This window comes from Microcaecilia unicolor, chromosome 4, assembly GCF_901765095.1.
Source record: "Microcaecilia unicolor chromosome 4, aMicUni1.1, whole genome shotgun sequence".
Taxonomy (NCBI): domain Eukaryota; kingdom Metazoa; phylum Chordata; class Amphibia; order Gymnophiona; family Siphonopidae; genus Microcaecilia; species Microcaecilia unicolor.
Genome location: NC_044034.1, coordinates 61,674,295 through 61,699,828, shown reverse-complemented (window position 1 = coordinate 61,699,828; position 25,534 = coordinate 61,674,295). Strand labels below are relative to the sequence as shown.

At 45.5% G+C, this 25,534-nt stretch overlaps 1 protein-coding gene across 1 annotated transcript in view; it reads right to left on the bottom strand.

The window, feature by feature from the left end:
* Window positions 1-25,534, bottom strand: part of RNF17 (ring finger protein 17) — a 785,154-nt gene that overhangs the window by 495,100 nt on the left and 264,520 nt on the right. The window contains 1 exon segment of the mRNA XM_030200280.1: window positions 14,018-14,110. Within this exon segment, the coding sequence (XP_030056140.1) occupies window positions 14,018-14,110 (93 nt within the window).

Sequence of the window (25,534 nt, the reverse complement as noted above, 5' to 3'; positions counted from 1 at the left end):
GCGAAATGAGAGTCTGAAAACATTCCAATCTCCATGGTTCTTCGGAGGACAACTCCAGAAGAGGGAACCAGATCTGACGGGGCCAAAACGGCGCGATCAGAATCATGGTGCCACGGTCTTGCTTGAGCTTCAGTAAGGTCTTCCCCACCAAAGGTATGGGAGGATACGCATACAGGAAGCCGTTCCCCCAATGGAGGAGAAAGGCATCCGACGCCAGTCTGCCGTGTGCCTAAAGTCTGGAACAGAACTGAGGCAGCTTGTGATTAGTCTGGGAGGCGAAAAGGTCCACCGAGGGAGTGCCCCACTCTCGGAAGATCTTGCGTACCACTCTGGAATGGAGCGACCACTCATGCGGTTGCATGAATCTGCTCAGCTTGTCGGCTAGACTGTTTACGCCTGCCAGGTATGTGGCTTGGAGAAGCATGCCAAAAAGCCGTGCCCAACGCCACATCGTGACGGCTTCCTGACACAGAGGGCGAGATCCGGTGCCCCCCTGCTTGTTGATGTAATACATTGCAACCTGATTGTCTGTCCGAATTTGGATAATTTGGAAGGACAGCCGATCCCTGAAGGCCTTCAGTGTGTTCCAGACCGCTCGGAGCTCCAGGAGGTTGATCTGAAGATCTTGTTCCTGGGGGGACCACACCCCCTGGGTGTGGAGCCCATCAACATGAGCTCCCCACCCCAGGCGGGATGCATCCGTCGTCAGCACTTTCGTGGGCTGCGGAATTTGGAATGGGCGTCCCACAGTCAAATTGGTCCGAATTGTCCACCAGCGCAGCGAATTGCGGCAACTGACGGATAGGCGGATGACAACTTCTAGATTCCCGGTGGCTTGGTACCACTGGGAAGCTAGGGTCCATTGAGCAGATCTCATGTGAAGATGAGCCATGGGAGTCACATGGACTGTAGAGGCCATATGGTCCAGGAGTCTCAACATCTGCCGAGCTGTGATCTGCTGAGATGCTCTGGTCTGAGAAGCGAGGGACAGGAGATTCTGAGCTCTCGCCTTGGGAAGATAGGCCTGAGCCGCCTGTGAATTCAGCAGCGCTCCTATGAATTGCAGAGACTGGACTGGCTGGAGATGAGACTTCGGGTAATTTATCACAAACCCCAGTAGCTCCAGAAGTTGAATAGTGCACTGCATGGACCGAAGAGCTCCTGCCTCTGAGGTGCTCTTCACCAGCCAATCGTCGAGATACGGGAACACGTGCACCCCCAGCTTGCGTAGATACGCCGCAATCACCACAAGACACTTCGTGAACACCCGTGGTGCAGAGGCGAGCCCAAAGGGCAGCACACAATACTGAAAGTGACGGGTCCCCAGACGGAATCGGAGATACTGTCTGTGAGCTGGCAGTATTGAGATGTGAGTGTAAGCGTCCTTTAAATCCAGAGAACATAGCCAATCGTTTCCCTGAATCATGGGTAGAAGGGTGCCCAAGGAAAGCATCCTGAACATTTCTCGCACCAGATACTTGTTCAGGCCTCTCAGGTCTAGGATGGGGCGCATCCCCCCTGTTTTCTTCTCCACAAGGAAGTACCTGGAATAGAATCTCTGCCCTTCCTGCCCGGGTGGTACAGACTCGACCGCATTGGCGCTGAGAAGGGCGGAGAGTTCCTCTGCAAGTACCTGCTTGTGATGGGAGCTGAAGGATTCAGCTCCCGGTGGACAATTTGGTGGGGTGGAGACCAAATTCAGGGTGTATCCGCACCGCACTATTTGAATACCCATTGGTCGGAGGTTACAAGAGGCCACCTTTGGTGAAAAACTTTCAACCTCCCCCCGACCGGCAGGCCGTCCGGCATGGCTACTTTGATGGCAGCAATGTTCCCATGGATCCAGTCAAAAGCTCGTCCCCTGCTTTTGCTGTGGAGGCGCAGAGGGCTGCTTAAGCGCACGCTGTTGATGGGAATGAGCGCGCTGGGACTGTCCCTGAGCCTGAGGAGGCCTTCGGGCCGGCTGGGTGTACCTACGCTTGTTGTAGGCGTAGGGTGCAGCCTGCCGGGCCCGGGAAAAACGTCCACCTGCAGAGGTGGATGCTGAAGGCGCCCGGTGGGAGAGCTTGTCGAGAGCGGTTTCCCGCTGGTGTAGTTGGTCCACCAACTGCTCGACCTTCTCGCCAAAAATGTTATCCCCCCGCCAAGGGACATCCGCCAGCCGCTGCTGGGTGCGGTTGTCCAGGTCAGAGGCACGCAGCCAGGAGAGTCTGTGCATCACTATACCTTGGGCCGCAGCTCTGGATGCCACATCACAGGTGTCATATATACTCCCTGGACAGGAACTTTCTGCACGCCTTCACCTGCCTGACCACCTCCTGAAAAGGCCTGGACTGCTCCGGGGGGAGCTTGTCGACCAGGTCCGCCAGTTGCCTCACATTGTTCCGCATGTGAATGCTCGTGTAGAGCTGGTATGACTGGATGCGGATCACGAGCATAGAGGATTGGTAGGCCTTCCTCCCAAACGAGTCCAGAGTGCGAGACTCCCGCCCCGGGGGCGCCGAGGCGGTATCCCTCGAACTCCATGCTCTCTTGAGAGCAGAGTCCACGACCGCCGAGTCATGAGGCAATTGAGGCCGCATCAACTCTGGGTCAGAGTGGATCCTGTATTGGGACTCCGCTTTCTTGGGAATGGTGGGGTTAGATAATGGCTTCAGCCAGTTCCGAAGCAGTGTCTCTTTGAGGACATTGTGCAACGGCACCGTGGAAGACTCTCTAGGTGGTGATGGATAGTTGAGGACCTCGAGCATCTCAGCCCTCGGCTCATTCACAGAGACCACGGGAAAGGGAATGCAAATAGACATATCCCTGACGAAGGAGGCAAAGGAGAGGCTCTCAGGGGGCGAGAGCTTCCGCTCCGGAGAAGGAGTGGGGTCGGAGGGAAGGCCCTCAGACTCCTCTGAGGAAAAATATCTGAGGTCCTCCTCCTCCCCCCACGAGGCCTCTTCCTCGGTGTCGGACATGAGCTCCTGCAGCTCAGACCTCAACCGGGCCCATCTCAACTGCGAGGAACCATGTCCTCGGTGATGGCGTCGAGCGGTGGACTCCCGCACTGGCGGGGATGAAGCTCCCTCCATTGACGTCGACGCCACCTGCGTGGCGGTCGACACCGATGTCGCAAGTGACGTCGGCTTCAGAGGCTGCGGCATCGGGCTAGAGCACACCGGCGCCTCCATCAACGGCGCCGGGGGCGCAAGCACCCCCGGTGCCGGCACAGCCTGGCGCATCAGCCCTTCCAGAATCCCCGGAAGGATGGCTCAGAGGCACTCGCCCAGGCCCGCTGTCGGGAAAGGCAGGGGGGCCGATGTAGGTGTCGGTGCCGGAAGCTGCACGGGTCCAGGAGACGGTACCGAAGCACCCGCGGACTGACGCAGTGACACCTCTTCAACCGAGGGGGAACGCTCCTCTCGGCACTGCCGCTTCCTCGGCTTCGAGTCATCTCTCGAGGTGCCACAGCTGGCAGTCCCGTGCGCCGTGGGCAACCGATGACGGTGCTTTTTGGTTTTCTGTTGGTGCCCGTCATCGGCGCTCGGCGGCAGAGACGAAGAGGAGGTAGAACCCCCCGGCCTAGAGGAATCAGGTCTGACAGGGTTCGGTCCCGATGGCCCTGGGTAGAGGGAGTGGCCGGGCCCGATTGCCCGCGCGGCCACTCACCCCCGCCGTCGCCGGCAGGCAGGCCAACGGTACCTGTACTCTTGGGGTCGGTGCCATCGTCAGCGTCGATTTCGTCGACATCGGTGCCGAAGACCCGGCCGTCGACACCGATGCCGCCGAAGCAGACGTCGAGGGGCCGGCGCAAGTTCCGAAAAGACGGTCCCGAAGAACTTGCCTCGCCACCTGTGTCCGCTTCCGTAAGCCAAGACACAAGGTGCACGTCTTGGTATTATGCTCCGGCCTGAGGCACTGGAGGCACCAAGCGTGGGTATCGGTCTGCGAGATCTGCCGGCCGCACCAACCACACTTCTTGAATCCGCTCAGGACCTTCGAGGACATCGACGGAAAAATCGCGTTGGCAAAGTCAAAGTCGTCGATGGTGGCGGTGAAAAGCACACCCGAAAATGAAACGACCGCAGGAAGCGCCCTTGCGCTAAAAACAACGAGGGGACTCTTGTTTTTTTTTTTTAACAAGTGAAAAGAAAGAAATACGCGAACGCGTACGTAGAAGAAAAAAACCGCGGCTAGGCCGCAATCCGGTTTCCGGGGCTGACAGAGACGATAACACGTCTCTCTCCAGCGCGGACAAGGAAAAAAACTGAGCGGGAACGGTCGCGCACGGGCGGGAAGACGGCCGCGCATGCGCGGTGGGCGTGCCCTGCGTGCGGGACCGCCCGCGAAGTTTTGTTCCGGTTGGTGGGGGCTGCCGTGGATGTCAACCCAGTCGTGAGAACAAGCAGCCTGCTTGTCTTCGGAGAATGCTTTGATTACTGGAATGGCTTGTTACTTAGTGTATGGAAAAAGTCAGTTGGAAGCCTTACAAGATGCGCTGAATGCAGTAAGAATTTTAACTAGTGGAGCAGGTATGATCATATTTCTCCTATACTTAAGGAGCTTCATTGGCTCTAAATTAATTAGGTTTAAAATTCTTTGTATGATTTTTGACGTGTTCACAGGACAAGTTTCACTATTGTTGGCAGCTGAACTGCAGGTTTACCAACCTAGATAATCCTTGAAATCTGAAAAAAGATTTTTGCTTGATGTTCCTTCTTATCAAAAGGTTAGGTCAGAAGAGCACAGGAGTATGATTTTTTTTTTTTTTATTTAGCGGAATCTATTCTGTGAAATGCACTACCTTTGTAATTAAGAGGACCTCAGAGCTTAATTGATTAAAAAAAAAAAAAAAGAACTTAAAACATTTTTATTTATGGAGGTTTTTAAGGAAGTCTAGGACATTTTCTTTTTTTTAGTATGAGTAGGAGAAATCAAGTAATTCTGATATATTGAAATTTAAAGATGTTGGCACATGTTCTGGAACATATTGTTGATGTCTGATGAAATGTCCGAATTTGTGATGTCTTACTGTGGAATTTGGCTATTATGCATGTTACATTGTGAACAGTCTACAATATTTGTGATAGTATGGTATATACATTTTCAAACAGATTACAAGAAATCTATTGAGATAGAGGGAGTTTAAAAAGGGGTTAGATAGATTCCTAAAGGACAAGACACACAAGGAAGAGAGCAGTTTAGAATTTATGGCGACTCTGATCCCAGAACACCCACAAGATGGCCGCTTGAGATGTTAACTGCACCAGACGCACTCGTTTGCCCGGAATACGGCAGGAGAGAAGGAACTGATTTCCCATTATGGGAAAGCGGAGAGGGAAAACCCAAGAGACTCCCTCTACCTCGAGTGGGACCCACCTTTTGACCCAGCCGTCTCTGGAGCAATTCGGGCTGCTTCTGGGTCCAAATCGTGTCTCTTCCCCTGCTATCGAGGCCGGCGCTAGTGGGCTGGCCAGCAGTGATAACAGAGTCCGTTTAGCCTCGTCGAGCGCGCGGTGCCCCCGCAGCCAAGTGGTTTGGAAGGCGAGGCGAGATCTGCTTTGCTCTCTCCGGAAGGGGAAGGGCAAACCCAGCGAGGGAACTTGCTAGCGCCGTTGGAAGGCCCAGGAACGACCCCGGTGGAAGAAGGTGCCGTGAGTAACCTGAGCAAGATTATTAACGCCCCCCCCCCCCCCTTTGGCTTTAGAAGCGGGTATAATTCCAAAACCTCCCGTGGTGACATTGGAAGCACTCTGGGACTTAAACGCCACTATGCATGCCTCTTAACAACAAATTTTGAAAAACTTGTCTGATATAATCAAACGTAACCCTCCAGCAGGCTCAAACAATCACTAATAATGTTTCCCAAGTGGAGAAAAAGTACAATCTTTGGAGGTCTTTAGTCACTCTATGATTAAAGACAGGAGTTATATGGCACGGCGTTTGGAATACTTAGAGAATAAATCAAGAAGACTGAATTTAAGATTTACTAACTTTCCTAGATCTCCTCTGATCTCCTCCATTGATATGGTAAAAAGATATCTGACTGAGATATTGGGTATGTCTAATGAATCACTACCCCCTATTCTTCTTCTCAACACAATGGAGGGGATGGTATGAACTTGACATAATTTCTAGAATCCTTGTTGGAGGTAGTAACTCAAAGATCAACATTACTGGTTGTTTTTGCACTAGAAATGGACCGGGACGCAGTTTTGAGACTTTCATTTAGGCATTTACAAAACTTTTTTGGGATCAAAAGTAAGAATATACCCAGACCTGGCGAGAGAAACTCAGAAAAGGCGAGGTGCCTTTTTGGCACTACGCCAGAGAACTCTCGCCATAGGAGCTGACTATATTCTAAAATTTCCCTGTATATGTAGAATTGTGTATCAAACAAAAATGTTTCCGTTTTTTGATCCAAAACAGTTGATAGATTTTTTGGTTTCTAAAGAGGATGTTAATGTGACAATTGAAGTACCAGATGACACTGCTAGATAGGCTAAGAGGCGAGACACTTTTTGATAGCAGTAACAATAGTGTGACATTACTTGTAAAAATTTTATTTTTTACTTTCGTTTTCGTAATCTTGGATCATTTTACCTTAAATGTTTATTGGTCGATAGACTGAAGAATTGATTTGATTATATAATGATATTGGAGTGTTGTTATTTCTTGTATTTCTGATACTCTTGTTGAGTCTGTTATATTAAAACTGATAAATTAAATAAAAAAAAAGAATTTATGAAAAAGTACAAAGCACAAATCTGAAAATATATAAATTCAAAATATCTTAGCTTCAGGCTTGCACTATTTTTGGGATTCTCAACTCTCCAGGAAGCAGCCCCTCCCTTAAAGACAGAATCTTACTAGGCACCAGGTACAATGGAAGTCAAATTAATTAAATTAAGCCTCAATCAACTCTGCAGTAGGAAGATTTTAAAAAAAGCCACAGATCTGGAAGTACAGCACACTTATTAAACAATCAATTTCCACGTAACTATAAAACAGAAGGCAAAAGTACAGTTTGAAGTCAGAAGGATAGAAATAGAGTACCTAATAGGAAAACTTTAGCTTCATTTGCCAGAAGGACAAACTCAAACACCTATCTATACCCAATGAGTACGCCTACCACCATCTGGTTAACCCTATCACTAATAGTGCTTAGAAACTTGAGTCTAGTTAATGCCAAGTAAGACAAAAAGTATTTATAGAGTCATATCAGTGAATACCTCACTGGATGAAAGCAGCAGAATCCGACTGACCATCTGTGCTCCACAGGATTCACCATCTAGCATCAACCAAGACCAGAGAAGTGGGATAAAGTAACAATCCTAATCCAAAAGAAAGCCTTGCTCAGAGTCCAAGTCAGAATGTCTCTTAATCCAGTTAGGAGGAAAGGAACTAATGTGGCTACTCATGGTCTAGAGAGCACCTCAACTCCACACCTGTGCAAGAACTCCTGGATCTAGAGACAGAGGTAATGCTAGTGATCATTTCAGACTAACCCACATAATGAACTTCCAGACACCACCACTTCTGTTTTCTTCAATATGATGGTAGCTCTGATTCACACAAGTGATCAAATCTCCAACCCATGAAAAGAGCGACATGCTAAACTTGAGGTTTTACAAAGTGGTAATACAATATAAAGGACTACCTACAACAGATGGGCCCCAAACACAGTCTGGAAGGAAATTCAGTATATGAGAAATCTGAGTGCTTAGTTTCCTGGAGGTCTTTCCAACTTCATGTGGATGAATATATAACTAGTGTCAGAACAGGTTGATATTTGGAATGCACACAACGGCCCCACAAAAGAAGGTTCTATGCTCTACACACAAATGTTCTCCATGTTCTTCCCATAACTATGGATCCTTAAGCATCAAGAATGTCAACTTGAAAGCAAATGGCAGAAATCTCACCAAGATCAAGACAGGCTAAACTATCCACTAGCAGATGACTACATACACCAGGCTTGAAAAGCCAAAAACCACAATATTACTCTCAACACAATGAAAATACTGCAAATTCAACCATGCTATTCAAAATAGTAAATGGCCTACGGCAAACCCTACAATATAGATAGGGGAGGAGAATGGGGAGTTGGGAGTACCCAATCTCTGCTAAGATTTCGTAGATCCATTCTTTCTAAACAGGATTCCTTTGTGTTTATCCCATACATGCTTGAATTCCATTACCATTTTCATCTCCACCACCTCCCGTGGGAGGGCATTCCACATATCTACCACCCTTTCCGTGAAAAAATACCTCCTGACATTATTCCTGAGTCTGCCCCCCTTCAACCTCAATTCATGTCCTCTAGTTCTACCACCATCCCGTCTCCGGAAAAGGTTCATTTGTGGATTAATACCTTTCAAATATTTGAACGTCTGTATCATCTCACCAGTTTCTCCTTTCCACCAATGTGTACGTGTTCAGGTCAGCAAGTCTCTCCGCGTACGGTTTGCAACGCAAATCCCATACCATTTTTGTAGCTTTTCTTTGCACTGCTTCCAGTCTTTTTACATCATTAGCCAGATCATTAGCCAGATACGGCGTCCAAAACTGAACACAATACTCCAAGTGGGGCCTCACCAATGACTTGTAGAGGGGCACCAACAACCTCCTTTCTTCTGCTGGTTATACCCATCTCTATGCAGCCTAGCATCCTTCTGGCCATGGCCGTCACCTTGTCACATTGTTTCTTCACCTTCATATCCTCTGACATCAATACCCCAAGGTCTCTCTCCTGAGTCGAGCTTACTAATCTCTCCCCTCCTATTCGGTATCTCTCTTTTGGATTTTTGCACCCCTAACTAACCAGCAATGATTTTGCTGGTGGAGATGGTGTCCTATAACCTCTTCAAAAATGCATAATCACATTTTCATTTGCACTGAGGCTCCAAACATGTCAATGAAAGAACATAAATCATTTCTGAACAGTCACCTTCTTGGGAAACAGGCCTAGGGTCCCTGAGGGGAGGGAATCCTTGCCAAAGCAGAAAGGGCATTCCACCAGGCATCTAGCCCCTCTTGCTGTGGCCAAGAGGGGAATTAGGCCTTTGTTCATACAACCACCCATCATCCATCTAGGCTTCTCAGGAGGAGGGCAAGTAGTCCTGCTGCTGGGCCTCAGAGGCCCCCCTCCCCCACACACAGAGCATTCCTCACCTTGCATAAGAATCTGTACACATGCCTTGCTCCTCTAAAACCTTCAGAACACAGTCCCTGAGGGAAACCAGATCTCCCCACATCACAGGCAAGTCTGACACAATGGCAGGGGCCCTGGGAAATCCATTCCAACAGACATGCCCCATAGCTTGTCTCCTGTATTTTGGAACACCAGTTGTAAGATAGTCACCATAAGTCAGGATCTCAATGGTCACTGGAGACAAGGGGTCTGTCAAAGACCAAAGACAACCACCCTACTGAGCCATCTGTCAGTCTGGGGCCAAATTCATGGGCCCCCCCTTCCCCGTCCTCTCTGGCAGCATCTGTGTGCAAATGACCCCCCCCCCCCCCCCCAAAAAAAAAAAAAAAAAAACACAGATTTGATCGGACCTTGTCAGGCTGGGGTCTATCTGCCTCCTTCCTTCCAGGGAATGTATCTGCCATGGCTGACTTAAAGCTGGGTTGCTCTTTGCCCATTGTTTTAAAATGTTTACTGTCTCAACATAAAGCTGAGGAAATAAAACCTAAAGCCCCATTATTTTTGTCTTTTTTATGGCTTTGCAGAGGCAATCTGGGAGGTGGAGTGCCTGCCACTCCCCACACCCTAAGCTCCAGCTGACAGGGGCCCCAGGGACTCCACTGAAGGAGTAGCCTAGTAGTTAGTGCAGTGGAATGAGAACCTGGGGAACTGGGTTTGATTCCTACTGCAGCTCCTTTTGAATCCGGGCAAGTCACTTAACCCTCCACTGCCCCAGGTACAAAAATAAGTACCTGCATATAACATATAAACTGCTTTGATTATAACTACAGAAATGCAGTATATCAAGTTCCAACCCCCCTCATCCCCCTCACTGCAAGACCACCTGGTCCACAGATCCCAGCTGGATGAAATTGTGGGGCTGAGGCAGCAAAAAAAAAAAAACTCTGCCTGACAATCTGGGATACAGACTGTAGCCTGAACCTTGGAGGAGAGGCCCTTTCAGACTCAACCTCACTGTATGCAGGCCATGGACTGCACCCCAGGAAGTCAGGCCTATGTATTCTATCCTACCCTACCACGCCTGCCTTACCTGCACTATCTTCTGTAGGCAGAGGAATACAGAGGTTCCCCAGCTTGCACCAGCCCTTATACCCGTAATGTCACCGGTTTGATTCAGTATCAATAGGTCTATCAGCAGATCGGACCCAACCAACATGTCTGAACTAGTGTAGATGCCCATCTGATGTGGAAAAACTGCGCTTTGAACTTGTTTCAATCCATTAGTTGGCCTGGTTGTAGAAGTGAATGCTGAACTAAAACATCCTTACAACCCAGAAGTCACCACAACTACGGATGTGGTTACTGCTGGTGTCATCCTAATGTTGGCACATGTTCTGGAACATATTGTTGATGTCTATTTGTAATGCAATTAATCCATATGCACACTGCATGACTGCAAGTGTTTCAAAAACTATATAATGGAAGCTTGGTGGGAAAAACCATAATGTGTCTACAGTTGAAAGACTTGTTTGCTGAAAAAATAGTGTGGATGATTAGGTCACCTGATGGCCTTACTGAAGTACTGTTAGGCAGAGTGCCACTCGCTCATCTGAACTATAAAAGCAAACACAATTTGAAGTGCTCTTTCAGTAATGATCCTATTTGAAAAATGCTGTATCAGCAAGGAGCTGTTTGATGGCGTTGTCTTGTATGTGCTTGGTTGAATACAAATGACAATGAGATCCATACCCAGCTAATACTTGAAGTTAACCAGATATTCCTCAACATTTAATATTATATCCCATGCCATTCAAAGATCTGAGCAGGTTATATAAATAAAAACAACAAAACAAAAACAAAGCAGCCAACTTAAGAATGTGATTTTCTGTGTATTCATGGGCCATCACTACTGAAGTCTGCCCTGGCAAATCACTGCTCAGCCAAAAAAAAAAAATTAATAGCAATGCAAGGGGTACTCTCTGGGCAGTGGTTCTTAACCAAGTCATCTGAGCACACTCCACCAGTCTGGATTTCAAGATATCTAATGAATATGCATGAGTTACAATAGAGGCAGTGCATGTAAATCTCTCCCATTGTGGTAATCTTGGTGCCCTGAGGACTGGTTTCAGAACCATTGTCTAGAAGTTGGTTTCTATGGCCACCCAACACCAATATACCAGTGGCGTAGCCAGACCTGAGATTTTGGGTGGGCCCAGAGCTAATATGGGTGGGCACGCACTGTCTATATAAGTATGAGTAGTGTCTCCTGGGATCCTACAAAATAATGCCTAAGAATTCACTTGATGATGGATTTCTAAGTAGTCTGCCAAACAGCTGTCCTGCATCAGTATAACCACATACATACTTAATGGAAAAATTTATATTTTTAAATATAATTACATTATCCCACAATCGCTCCACTGCAAAATGCTATACACAAACTTGTGCAACACACTCATATCTTTAAAACCATAACAGCATTAATTCCAAGGACAGGATGAGCTACAACCTTATGCTTGAAAAGGCAGAACTGTAATTACACTAGGCTCTAAAACACCAATACACTACCTCGTGAAAAAAAGCAAAACAAAAAGGGCTGCGAATACTACATGCTAGCAGAATACTGCACCTTGATCACACTTGAAAAACACATGACACAACAGACATGACAAGGAACTAGAAATCAAAAAATATGAAGGCAAAATACAGAACTGGAAAGTTAACTCAAGAAGTCAGACTCAGCATGCAGCAATACCAGAAAAATTTAAACTTACATGCAAAATATCACAGATGCACATTTCCAAAAGATGACATATTCAAATTAATAAATTCTGAATAAAATACTTTTTTCTACCTTTCTTGTCTGATCATTTAGTTTTTCTATTCGCTTTGGTCCCAGTGTCTTGTTTTATGCAGTGTCTTCTTTCCATTTGATATTTTTTCACTCACCATGTCCACCATCCTCCTGTGTCCTTATGCGTCCTGTCTACCATCTGTAGCCCTGCCCCTATCCTTCCTCGAGTTTCAGTATCTGCCCTCAACGTGTTCCAAACCAGCCCTTAAACTCAGCAGTTTCTCCTCCATCCATATCCAGCATTTCTCCTCACTCCCCTCCATCCATGTGCATCTACTTCCACTGTCTTCCTTTCCCTCCATCCATGTCCAGCATTTCTCCTCTCTCCCTTCCCCTCCATCCATGTGCATCTCTCCTTCCTTTGTCTTTCCTTACCTCCAATCCTTGTCCAACATTTCTCCTCTCTTCCCTGCCCTCCACTCCATCCATGTCCAGCATTTCTCCTCTCTTCCATCCCCTCTATCCATGTGCACCACCTTCCTGACTTCTCTCCCCTACCTCCATCCATCCATTCGTCCAGCAACTCTCCATTCTCCCCTATCCAGCAAATGTCCTCTGTCCCTTGCCCCCTCCATTCATCCATCCATGTCCAGCAACTCTCCATTCTCCCCTGCCCTCTCCTCCATCCATCTCCAGCAAATTTCCTCTCTCCCCTTTCCGCTCCATCTATTCATGTCCAGCAATTTTCTACTTTCCCCTGCCCTCCACTCCATGTCCAGCAACTCTCCATTCTCCCCTGCCCTCTCCTCCATCCATCCATCTCCAGCAAATTTCCTCTCTCCCCTTTCCGCTCCATCCATTCATGTCCAGCAATTCTTCTCTTTCCCCTGCCCTCCGCTCCATCCAGCAACTCTCCATTCTCCCCTGCCCTCTCCTCCCATTCATCCATCTCCAGCAAATTTCCTCTCTCCCCTTTCCGCTCCATCCATTCATGTCCAGCAATTCTCCTCTTTCCCCTGCCCTCCGCTCCGTCCAGTAACTCTCCATTCTCCCCTGCCCTCTCCTCCATCCATCCATCTCCAGCAAATTTCCTCTCGCCCCTTTCCCTTCCATCCATCCCTGTTGTCCAGCAATTCTTCTCTCTCCCCTGCCCATCCTGTTTCTGTCCATCCCCCTCCCCCTTCACAGCATCTCCCAGCCAACTTCCGTTCCAGTCTACTCCCGAAGTCGCAGCGACGAATGGGCAGGCAGCGCTGCGGTAGTAAAAGCAACAAGTCGACTGGTTCGACTCTCCGTCCTTCACTTCCCTCCCTCTGCGTCCCGCCTTCCTCTGATGTCATTTCCTTTCGGGCGGGACACAGAGGGAGGGAAGTGAAGGACGGAGAGTCGAACCAGTCGACTTGTTGCTTTTACTACCGCAGCGCTGCCTGCCCGTTTGTCGCTGCAACTTCAAGTAAAAGTCGCCGTTCCAGTCGTCGTCGTTTGGGCAGGCCTGAGCCAAAATTAGGTGGGCCTGGGTGCGTAGCTACGCCCCTGCAATATACAGTGCAAGCCAACCATATTTTCCTAGGTAACACAAGCCAGCAAAAGCAGCAAACAAAGTTAACCAGAGATTCAGACTATATGGATTTGAGCTGAATAGCTAGATAAAGTTAATCTGACAAAATTGTCTAATCAATGTTAAGACGAAGCTAGTAGAACACTGGCCTCAATGGAATTCCAGCAAAGTGTAATTCAAACTTATAGTGCTTTTGTTTATATATGAACTTTCAGTAGACTTTTTGAAACATAATGAAAAATAAGTTACAAGGGCTAAAAGTGACTCAGCACTTCACCTTTTCTATTTATGGTAAAAGGAAGCGCATTTAAGGAAAGTATTTCCAGATTAATTTTTTCCATTCTAAGCACAGTATAAAAAAAAAAAAGACAGCCTGCATGTTAATACTTTAAAAAATGAAACTGTATAAAAAGGTGTTTTTTTTTTTATATTTATCTTGCATTAGCAATGCTTCAAACAACTTATCCATATACAACACAAACCATGCTTGGTGAAAAATTTAAACTGTTAGAATGAAAACACTTACCTCCTCTTGGTACAAATGGTACAAGGTGAGAGACTCTTTTCAAAGGGCTTTTTTTGTGTTTCTTTTTTTCTCTGACACATTCTGGATAGTAAACTTTAGAAAACAAATGTCAAGATTAGGTGCAAAATTGTAATATGAAACTGCACAGAATAAAATAATACATTGAAGATGCAGCACTCTAATATCAAGTTCAAGAGCACACGTATCCATTCAGAGAAATTTAATATACAGAACATGCAAGCATTGTTTATGACTTTAAAACAGAAATATATATTTGAAAATAGAAAAAGATAAGATGCACAATGTAAACTCCAGGTACATTAACTTTTTTTTTTTTTTTTTTATTGCAAAGCCACAAAAAGTGAATGAAAGTGATTTAAACATGACAAGCCTAGCTGGAGGGAAGGGAAACACACATATCCTGGAACAGAGCTACCAAAATTTCACTAGCCATAGCACATTCATGTGACCCTAACTTACTGCAGTAAGCAGCACAGTCAGTGAGTCTATTGATGTTTCAGTAACATCACTTTTACTCCAGCCAACTGCCCACAATTCAGCAGCACCTAAAACATTTCTTTAATAATAAACCCATTAGTTTATTAGCTCTGGTGTCTTGGACTAAGAATCCTGGTGGTTTGTGTTTTGGGTTTGTGAGTGCTTTCTAGGAACTGTGAGACACCTGGGAGTGTGGGCCCAGTGTCCTAGAAATCACCCAGGGAATAACGTGAGAGTGGGAGACTCGCCCAGAGGCAAGCGGGACCATCAGTGAGAGGAGGGTGACATTATAGAGCATGTGAACAGCTTCTCTCTCATTTCTATACCACCACCCCCCTTCCCCGGTGAAGTATGTCCCCCTCTCACACCCTCTCTGTGGTCTCTCAACTAAAACAGCTTGCTTCAGGGTTTCAGCATTCCTTGTGATATGTTTTGCCGCCTCTGATGCATCTTCCTGCTTCCGCGAGGGCGGGATGCATCACAAGAAAGGCCACCAAAGCAGGCTATTTTAGTTGGTGATCTAAACAAGTTAGAAGGAGGGAATGAGGACACTGGACCAGAGGTAGTGGAAGAGGAAAGAGGTGCTGGACCCAGGGAGAATGAGATGCAAGTTAAGTGCTGCTCCACTGGATCTGAGGGGTGGGGGCAGACAGGAAGATGTGCTGGAACCAGGAGGGAGAGGGATCTAGGTAGATACTAGGACCAGGAACAGGAGAAGAAAGGGTTAAGACAGTAGACCCAAGGAGGGGAAATGCTGTGTAGAATGGAAGGAGACAGTGACTAGACTGGAGAGGAGGAACAGTGAGAAGACACTGGATGGGGGGAGGTGGAGGGCAGGAGAGAGGCAGATAGAGTGGACTGGACGAGAAGAAGAAGGGAGGGAGAGAGCCAGCCAGATCGATTGGAATGGACGAAAGGAAGAAAGAGGGAAGACACTGGAGGGGGAGGTAGAAGGGAGAGAGACCATTTGGACACGAGGAGAGGGGGCAACAAAACCATGGGGAGGGAGGCATGAAAATAGGAGGAGAGCTACCAACCCCATAGATGGGAGGAAGGGGCCAGGAAGACAGAGATGCTGTGTATGGAGGGAGCATAGAGACAGGGACACAGGGGGCAATGCTGGACAGAGGGAGAATAGGGACAGAGGAGAGCAATGTTGGACATAGGGAAGATAAGGACACAGAGGAAATGTTGGACACAGGGAAGATAGTGGCAAAGAGGGACAATACTGACCACAGAGGAAGGGACATGGACACAGGACAGGTGATGAATATAAGGGAGGATAGGGATGCTGAGAGGGCAAATGCTGAACATGAAGGGAATGAGGGATATGGATAGGGACACAGAGAGAAAATGGAGAACATGGAGAAGAAAGAAGAAATGTCAAATGGACAGCAGACCCTGCAAAGATGGGAGGAAAAAGAGAAATGCAGAAAATAGACATTGGGACCAAAGCGAACAAAAAAGTAAAATGGTCAAACAAAGGTAGAAAAAAGTATTTTATTCTGAATTTATTAACTGGAATATATGTCAACTTTTGGAAATGCATTTCTGGTATTTTGCATTTGAGTTTCTATTTTTCTATTAGTGCTGTTAGTGCTGTGTGCAGAGTCTGACTTCCTGAGGTTTCCAGTTCAGGTTTTTGCTTTCATATCTCTATTACTGATGTGTGGTCCCTTATTTCAATGTTTGTTGAGGGTCTGTATGTGTTTAGCGTGTGTGACCAAGGTATGATATTCTGCTAGCATACAGAGTCTGTGTAGAGATCTTGTTGCAATACTGTTTATTTTCTGCACCAGATGGTGTATTGGTGTTTTAGGGCATGGTGTTATATTTACAGTGCTGCCCCTTTCATGCATAAGGTTGTTGCTTTTTAAGTCTTGGGAGTTAGTGCTGTTGTGCAAACACACTCAGAACATTACACTACTATACACTTACGCACAGTGTTTTGCAGTGGAGGGATTATGTACATCAAAACTTATAAAGTTTGGTGGTATCTCTGTACTCTAGTCCTGTATATTCCTTCCTTCCACTACCCATGTCCAGCAGTTCCCCCCTGCCCATGCCTTCCAACTGCACTGTGCAGCCATGGAGCTCTCAGACAGCTTTGAGCCACTAGGTTCATGCAGAACCAGTTGACCTTGCAGCTCCCAATCTCATGAGACAGTAAAAAAATCAACAAGCTCTCTCTGAAGGTGGGAGAGGAGAGAGAAGATATGTGTGGGGAACTTAGATGTGAGAAAGTGGGGTCAGATAGGCTGCAGACCTCTATAGAGGTGTAGGCATCATCTACTGACACTTTTTAAAATCCACTTTAATTCAATTGCCTAAGAGACCTATACATATCTACTGAAGCTTGCACCATTTAATTTTCTTTGCCACTTTATTCCCTGGAATTTGATATGTATCTTTAATCCAAATTTTAGAAGGTATTATCTACAACTATTTGCTGATCTTTCTGTATGTTTTCAGACAAGAATAAAGGGCTCGCCCAGACCCTGCCCATTTCAGCCTCTACAAACAGCTGAGCCTATGCACACAGCCATGCGAGATAACGTGCTGCAATGGTAGAAGCTGAAATTCTAGAAGACATTATTTCATATATCATATGCTAATCATGTAAGATGGGGGTCTACGATCATCTACTTCGGCCAAGATAGCTGCCAGTTGATTGCAACTGTAGAGATGGATGAGAAACCTTGCATCCTTCATCTGGAAAAACTGGATGCATATATTGAATCATGTAAAGCTGAACAGCTGTAATTTGATCAGCGAAAGCATTCCAGACTGTAATGTTAAGTGGTTTTAGAATCTAGGATCTTTATCAGGTGGTGTACTGGATGAGACTGCACACTCCCTTTCACCGACGACAGTCAAGTTGGCTACAAACAGTATAAGAAAGCAGAACTTCATACTAAGTCAATCTTTTTGAAACAGACTGAACGGTTAGCAGGGATTTCCACATACAAAGGCTATTGCTATTGGAGGAAGCCATGGATCTGTATAGCATTTGGGGCCATCTATAGTAGAGGAGTGTGGTAGCCGTGTTAGTCCACTCTTAAGGTTATCAATAGAAATCAAACAAAATAAAACATGGAAAAGAAAATAAGATGATACCTTTGTCCAATAAAAAAGGTATCATCTTATTTTCTTTTCCATGTTTTATTTTGTTTGATTTCTATTGGGGCCATCTATGAAACTTAACAGTCCAACAAGGTTCTGCTTCCAATAATAAAGGCAGCCTCTGACATTTGCTTAATAAACCTTATGATTTACAAGGAGATTCAGATCATGCAAGAGATAGATCCAAGGGATTTCTTGTAGAGTAGAGCCGACAAGAGAAGGAAAAATACTAGACTTAGTCCTTAGTGGTGCTCATGATCTAGTGCAGGGGGTAACGATACGAGGGCCGCTTGATAACAGTGATCATAATATGATCGGTTTGATATTGGCATTGAAGGAAGTGAAACTAGGAAATCAAGTACGCTAGCGTTTAACTATAGAAAAGGTGATTACGACAAAATGAGAAAAATGGTGAAAAAAAGACTGAAAGGAGCAGCTCGCAGAGTAAAAAACTTGCATCAGGCGTGGATGCTGTTTAAAAACACCATCCTGGAGGTTCAGGACAAATATATTCCACGTATTAGAAAAAAGGGAAAAAAGACTAAACGTCAGCCGGCGTGGCTAAACAGTAAGATAAAGGAAATCATTAGAGCCAAAAAACAATCCTTCAGAAAGTGGAGAAGAGAACCAACTGAAAGTAACAGGATAGATCATAAGGAATGCCAAGCCAAATGCAAAGCGGAGATAAGGAGGGCAAAAAAGGACTTTGAGAAGAAATTAGCGTTGGAAGCAAAAATACATAGTAAAAATTTTTTTAGATACATTAAAAGCAGGAAACCGGCCAAAGAGTCGGTTGGGCCGCTGGACGAAAATGGTGTTAAAGGGGCGATCAAGGAGGACAAAGCCGTAGCGGAGAAATTAAATGAATTCTTTGCTTCGGTCTTCACCGAGGAGGATTTGGGGGGGGGGGGACACCGGTGCCGGAAAGAATATTTGAAGCGGGGGAGTCGGAGAAACTAAACAAATTCTCTGTAACCTTGGAGGATGTAATGGGTCAGTTCAGCAAGCTGAAGAGTAGTAAATCACCGGGACCTGATGGTATTCATCCCAGAGTATTAATAGAACTAAAAAATGAACTTGCGGAGCTACTGTTAGAAATATGCAATCTGTCCCTAAAATCGAGTGTAGTACCGGAAGACTGGAGGGTAGCCAATGTTACTCCGATTTTTAAGAAGGGTTCCAGAGGAGATCCGGGAAATTATAGACCGGTGAGTCTGACGTCGGTGCCGGGCAAGATGGTGGAGGCTATTATTAAGAATAAAATTGCAGAGCATATACAAAAACATGGACTGATGAGACAAAGTCAGCACGGATTTAGTGAAGGGAAGTCTTGCCTCACCAATCTAATGCATTTTTTTGAGGGGGTAAGCAAACATGTGGACAATGGGGAGCCGGTTGATATTGTATATCTGGATTTTCAGAAGGCGTTTGACAAAGTGCCGCACGAAAGACTCCTGAAGAAATTGCAGAGTCATGGAATCGGAGGTAGGGTATTATTATGGATTAAGAACTGGTTGAAAGATAGGAAGCAGAGAGTAGGATTGCGTGGCCAGTATTCTCAGTGGAGGAGGGTAGTTAGTGGGGTCCCGCAGGGGTCTGTGCTGGGTCCGTTGCTTTTTAATGTATTTATAAATGACCTAGAGATGGGAATAACTAGTGAGGTAATTAAATTCGCCGATGACACAAAATTATTCAGGGTCGTCAAGTCGCAGGAGGAATGTGAACGATTACAGGAGGACCTTGCGAGACTGGGAGAATGGGCGTGCAAGTGGCAGATGAAGTTCAATGTTGACAAGTGCAAAGTGATGCATGTGGGTAAGAGGAACCCGAATTATAGCTACGTCTTGCAAGGTTCCGCGTTAGGAGTTACGGATCAAGAAAGGGATCTGGGTGTCGTCGTCGATGATACGCTGAAACCTTCTGCTCAGTGTGCTGCTGCGGCTAGGAAAGCGAATAGAATGTTGGGTGTTATTAGGAAGGGTATGGAGTCCAGGTGTGCGGATGTTATAATGCCGTTGTATCGCTCCATGGTGCGACCGCACCTGGAGTATTGTGTTCAGTACTGGTCTCCGTATCTCAAAAAAGATATAGTAGAATTAGAAAAGGTACAGCGAAGGGCGACGAAAATGATAGTGGGGATGGGACGACTTTCCTACGAAGAGAGGCTGAGAAGGCTAGGGCTTTTCAGCTTGGAGAAGAGACGGCTGAGGGGAGATATGATAGAAGTGTATAAAATAATGAGTGGAATGGATCGGGTGGATGTGAAGCGACTGTTCACGCTATCCAAAAATACTAGGACTAGAGGGCATGAGTTGAAGCTACAGTGTGGTAAATTTAAAACGAATCGGAGAAAATTTTTCTTCACCCAACGTGTAATTAGACTCTGGAATTCGTTGCCGGAGAACGTGGTACGGGCGGTTAGCTTGACGGAGTTTAAAAAGGGGTTAGATAGATTCCTAAAGGACAAGTCCATAGACCGCTATTAAATGGACTTGGAAAAATTCCGCATTTTTAGGTATAACTTGTCTGGAATGTTTTTACGTTTGGGGAGCGTGCCAGGTGCCCTTGACCTGGATTGGCCACTGTCGGTGACAGGATGCTGGGCTAGATGGACCTTTGGTCTTTCCCAGTATGGCACTACTTATGTACTTATGTACTTATGAGTACTCATTTTCTAAGGAGTATTCTGGAAGAAAAGATGAACCCTGATAAACTTCTAGCGAACTTAGAGATCACCACATTTGGAGGAGGGTCTGCATTACCCCTTTGTGATATGGAACCTGCGGTAAACAGCAGAAAGATCAGATATTAAGATAAGCTAGTACTTCTATGGAATAGTGCACAAGCATTCAGAAATTATAATTGGCTGTCGATATTGAACAGATGGCAGATTTTTACAGTAGACCTTGACAGACACCTTTATCATTTTTGCAGAAATGAGGCTGCTCTGAGTAGAAGTAACAAAACAGAAGACTCATTGGTGTGACTAGTACCAGAGTTCACACCATCTGAGCCTATACACTTACACAAGGAATATCACTGTTGTATCTGTGTTATCAATACAAGATAAATCCTGCACAGATTTCTCATGCTGATAAGTATGCAAGTATTGCCATACTGGGAAAGACCAAAGGTCCATCAAGCCCAGCATCCTGTTTCCAACAGTGGCCAATCCAGGTCACAAATACCTGGCAAGATCCCAAAAAAGTACAAAACATTCTATACTGCTTATCCCAGAAATAGTGGATTTTCCCCAAGTCTATTTAATAATGGTCTACAGACTTTTCCTTTAGGAAGTCGTCCAAACCTTTTTTTAAACTCCTTTAAGCTAACCCCGCCTTTACCACATTCGCTGGCAGCGAATTCCAGAGTTTAATTACACATTGAGTGAAGAAACATTTTCTCCGATTCGTTTTAAACTTACTACATTGTAGCTTCATCGCATGCCCCCTAGTATTTTTGGAAAGCGTAAACAGACGCTTCACATTACCTGTTTAACTCCACTCATTTTGTTACATTTGTACCCCGCGCTTTCCCCACTCATGGCAGGCTCAATGCAGCTTACCTTATACAGGTACTTATTTGTACCTGGGGCAATGAAGGATTAAGTGACTTGCCCAGAGTCACAAGGAGCTGCCTGTGCCTGAAGTGGGAATCGAACTCAGTTCCCCAGGACCAGAGTCCACCACCCTAACCACTAGGCCTCTATCATATTTATTTGTTACATTTGTATCCCACATTTTCCCACCTATTTGCAGGCTCAATGTGGCTTACACAGTAGCGGAGAGGCGTTCGCCGACTCCGGTATGAACAAATACAAAGTGATGTTGTGGTAAGGTAAGGGTATAACAAAAGAGAGGGAACAAAGTACAAACTAAAGTCCAAACAAAAAAACAGCACCACGGGCCTTTAAAATGGAACAAAGTTCTTTAATGAATGAGCCTTGACCCGACACGGGCCGTGTTTCGGTGACTAGCACCTGCGTCAGGGGTCACAGTGATGACGTGGAAAACTTGGGGAATAACTCGAATATTTTCATCTACAATATTCCTTACCCCACGTCTCACGTAGCAAAAGTTATAAAGCACCAAGGCACCTTCACTTTCTGTATCCAAATGAAAATATTCGAGTTATTCCCCAAGTTTTCCACGTCATCACTGTGACCCCTGACGCAGGTGCTAGTCACCGAAACACGGCCCGTGTCGGGTCAAGGCTCATTCATTAAAGAACTTTGTTCCATTTTAAAGGCCCGTGGTGCTGTTTTTTTGTGTGGTAAGGTAAGGTTCATGTGAAACAGACATCAGGGAATCGTAGAGTGGAAGAGCTGTGTTATGTCCATTACGTGCTTTGGTTTCGTTGTGTTGCAGAGTTCAAGCATTTAAGTTGGATCGGTAGGGTATGCCTTTTTTAACAGGTTGGTTTTTAGTGATTTCCAGAAGTTTAGGTGGTCATACGTTGTTTTCAAGGCTTTTGGTAATGCGTTCCACAATTGTGTGCTTATGTAGGAAAAACTAGATGCGTAAGTTGATTTGTATTTAAGTCCTTTGCAGCTTGGGTGGTGGAGATTTAGATATGATCGTGTTGATTCAGATGTGTTTCTGGTTGGTAGGTCTATGAGATCTGTCATGTATCCCGGGGCTTCGCCGAAGATAATTTTATTAACTACTGTTAAAAATCCAGTGACTGGTCAATTGCTTAAAGTAAGGAATCATACGGACTGCAATTCCGCACAAGTAGTTTATGGCATTGTTTGTCCTTGTCATAAATGGTACATTGGTCATACAAAAAGAAAAATCAAACAAAGAATTGCAGAGCACTAAAGTAATTTGAGAGTCCATAAAAGGGAGGCTCTCCTAGTCAAGCCCTGGGAATAATACAACCATGTGGAACAAGATTTGAAATATGTAGCACTAGTACAGGTAGTTCGCCCCTCAGCCGCCTTTCCTCCAAGCTGAAGAGCCCTAGCCGCTTTAGCCTTTCCTCATAGGGAAGTCGTCCCATCCCCTTTATCATTTTCATCGCCCTTCTCAGCACCTTTTCTAATTCCACTATATCTTTTTTGAGATGCGGCGACCAGAACTGAACACAATATTCGAGGTGCGGTCGAACCATGGAACGATACAAAGGCATTATAACATCCTCATTTTTGTTCCTTTCCTAATACCACCTAATATTCTATTTGCTTCCTTAACCGCAAGAGCACACTGAGCAGAAGGTTTCAACGTATCAACAATGACACCTAGATCCCTTTCTTGGTCTGTGACTCCTAACATGGAACCTTGCATGACGTAGCTATAATTCGGGTTCCTCTTTCCCACATGCATCACTTTGCACTTGCTCACATTAAACGTCATCTGCCATTTAGACGCCCAGTCAACCAGTCTCCTAAGGTCCTCTTGTAATTTTTCACAATCCTCTCGCGATTTAACGACTTTGAATAATTTTGTGTCATCAGCAAATTTAATTACCTCACTAGTTACTCCCATCTCTAGGTCATTTATAAATATGTTAAAAAGCAGCGGTCCAGCTCAGACCCCTGGGGAACCCCACTAACTACCCTTCACCATTGAGAATACTGACCATTTAACCCTACTCTGTTTTCTATCTTTTAACCAGTTTTTAATCCACAATAGAACACTACCTCCTATCCCATGACTCTCCAATTTCCTCTGGAGTCTTTCATGAGGTACTTTATCAAACGCCTTCTGAAAATCCAGGTACACAATATCAACCATCTCACCTTTATCTGCATGGAGAAGAAAGCACAGTGCTTGTGTTAATAGTGCAAAAGGATGACCATCTCTTGAGTCTTTGATGGCAAAGAGAGTGAAGGAGACAGCAGGGTAGCTTTGTGATACAGCAGCACACTAGAGTTACATATCTGCCAAGGTGTGTGCTTCTCTCACACCTTGAAAATAACTTTTCAAGGATGCCTCACCTTCACACCTATATAAGCGTGCAGAAGGTGGTACTTAATGTCTCAAGGCTTCCAGATAGCATCACAGGGCTGCTCCTCTGCAACGGGACTAAAAGCAACTGTGCAGGGAAACAAACATCTCTGACAATGTGTAAACTGTGAAAAGGATGTCCTCCATTCCTCCTCTTAAACAAGAAGGAAACGTCTCTGCCTTGCTGATTGTAGTTGGTCCAAGTGGCTTTTCCAGGTTAGCTTAATTATGGTCTGATCCAAAACAAGGTAGGCATCTGACGTGGATGTCAATTTCAGATCTTTTACCAATAGAAAGGGCATGGTAATTTCACCAGGTGAAAATGGGATTTGACTTTAGCTCATACCTTTCTCAGCAACAAGGTGAGCTACATTATCAATATAGTATGTATTATCCCATCCCTTAGGGTTTACAATCCAAGTTTATACCTGAGGCAAGGAATAATTAAGAGACTGCCAAAGATCATAAAGATGAACAATAGGATATGAACCTGGCTCCCCTGGTTCTTAGCCCACTACATAAACCATAAGGCTGCTACTCATCACAGAAGAAAACACTGAGGGAGAAGGACAAAACATCTTGCAAAGATAAGTCTCTTGAATAGAAAGAGCTTTATTTCTTAACGCCCTTTTGAATAAATTCACCCAAGAAGGTTAATAAAACAAAGAATATCATAATGCCTCTATCACTCCATAGTGTGACCACATTTGAGTATTGTGTGTAATTCTGGTCACCACATCAAAAAAACAAATAGTGGAACTGGAAAAGGTACAGAAAAACGGCAAACAAAACAATTAAGAGGATGGATGTTCTCACATGAGGAAAAACTAAAGTTACGGCTCTTCAGCTTGAAGATATAGCTAAAGAGAAATATGATAGAGTTGTATAAAATTCTGGAGTAGAGTAGAACAGGTGTAAACAAATTTACTTAATAAAATGTACAAAGACTAGGGGCATTCTATAGTTATAGTAGCATATTTAAGATAAATAGGAGAAAACTATTTCACTCAATATGTAGTTAAGCTAGATCCAAGATGGCGTCTAGCTGAACGGACGTGCGCCGAGCTCTCTCCTCCCTCCATTGAAACCTGCACACGGAGATTCGCTTGCCGCTATGGGCAAGCGAAAGGGTAAACCCAGTGCACTTGTCTCCGCGCGCAGGGTGGAACCAGCTCCGCTGCGGCAGATGACTCTGGCAGAGATGGGATTGCTGACGCCGGGAGCTGGCGGTTTCGGTACGGGTGGTCCGGAAAATCTTACAGACCTGAGCGCTGAGGGAGCCTCATTGAGCCCTCCCCCAATGGCTGTACCCCCAAGGCCAGGAGAGAGGCAGGATTCAGCGGTGGAACGGAGCGAGGTATCCGGAAGTCGGTCCCCTGCGCTTGTTTGCGGAGACCCCGCTGCTTCCTCAACGCCAGAAGGAACATCGATGCAGGCGAGTGTACTGCCTGCAGTGAATCTGAGTGTGTCCTCTGTCGTGCTGGGAAATTTGAAAAAACCTACAGCTATCACTTTAGAAGTTTTATGGGAAGCAATACAAGGCCTAAATTCCAACGTACAACAGATTGCCCGAATCCTAACGGGAGAATTGGCAGAGGTAAAGCAAACTCAAAAAGATATTTCTCTTAAAGTTGCAGAGCATACAATTAAAATGAATGTTTTGGACAATGACTTTAAAGCAGTGAAATCTTCAACAGAAATGTTGATGAAAAGTTTCAACTTTCAGCAGCGTAAAATAGATTTCCTTGAAAACCAAATTCGCATAAATAATCTACGTTTTCTTAACTTTCCTAAATCTCCACTCATCCCAGCACTGGAAATGTTGAGGAAATATGTGCATGAGATATTGGGTGTCCCCTCTGAGGGATTCCCTCCTATTATAAGAGTACAATATATTTCTGGTGCAAGAACGGGTGATATTCCTCAAAATCTTCAAGCTGCTACAAAT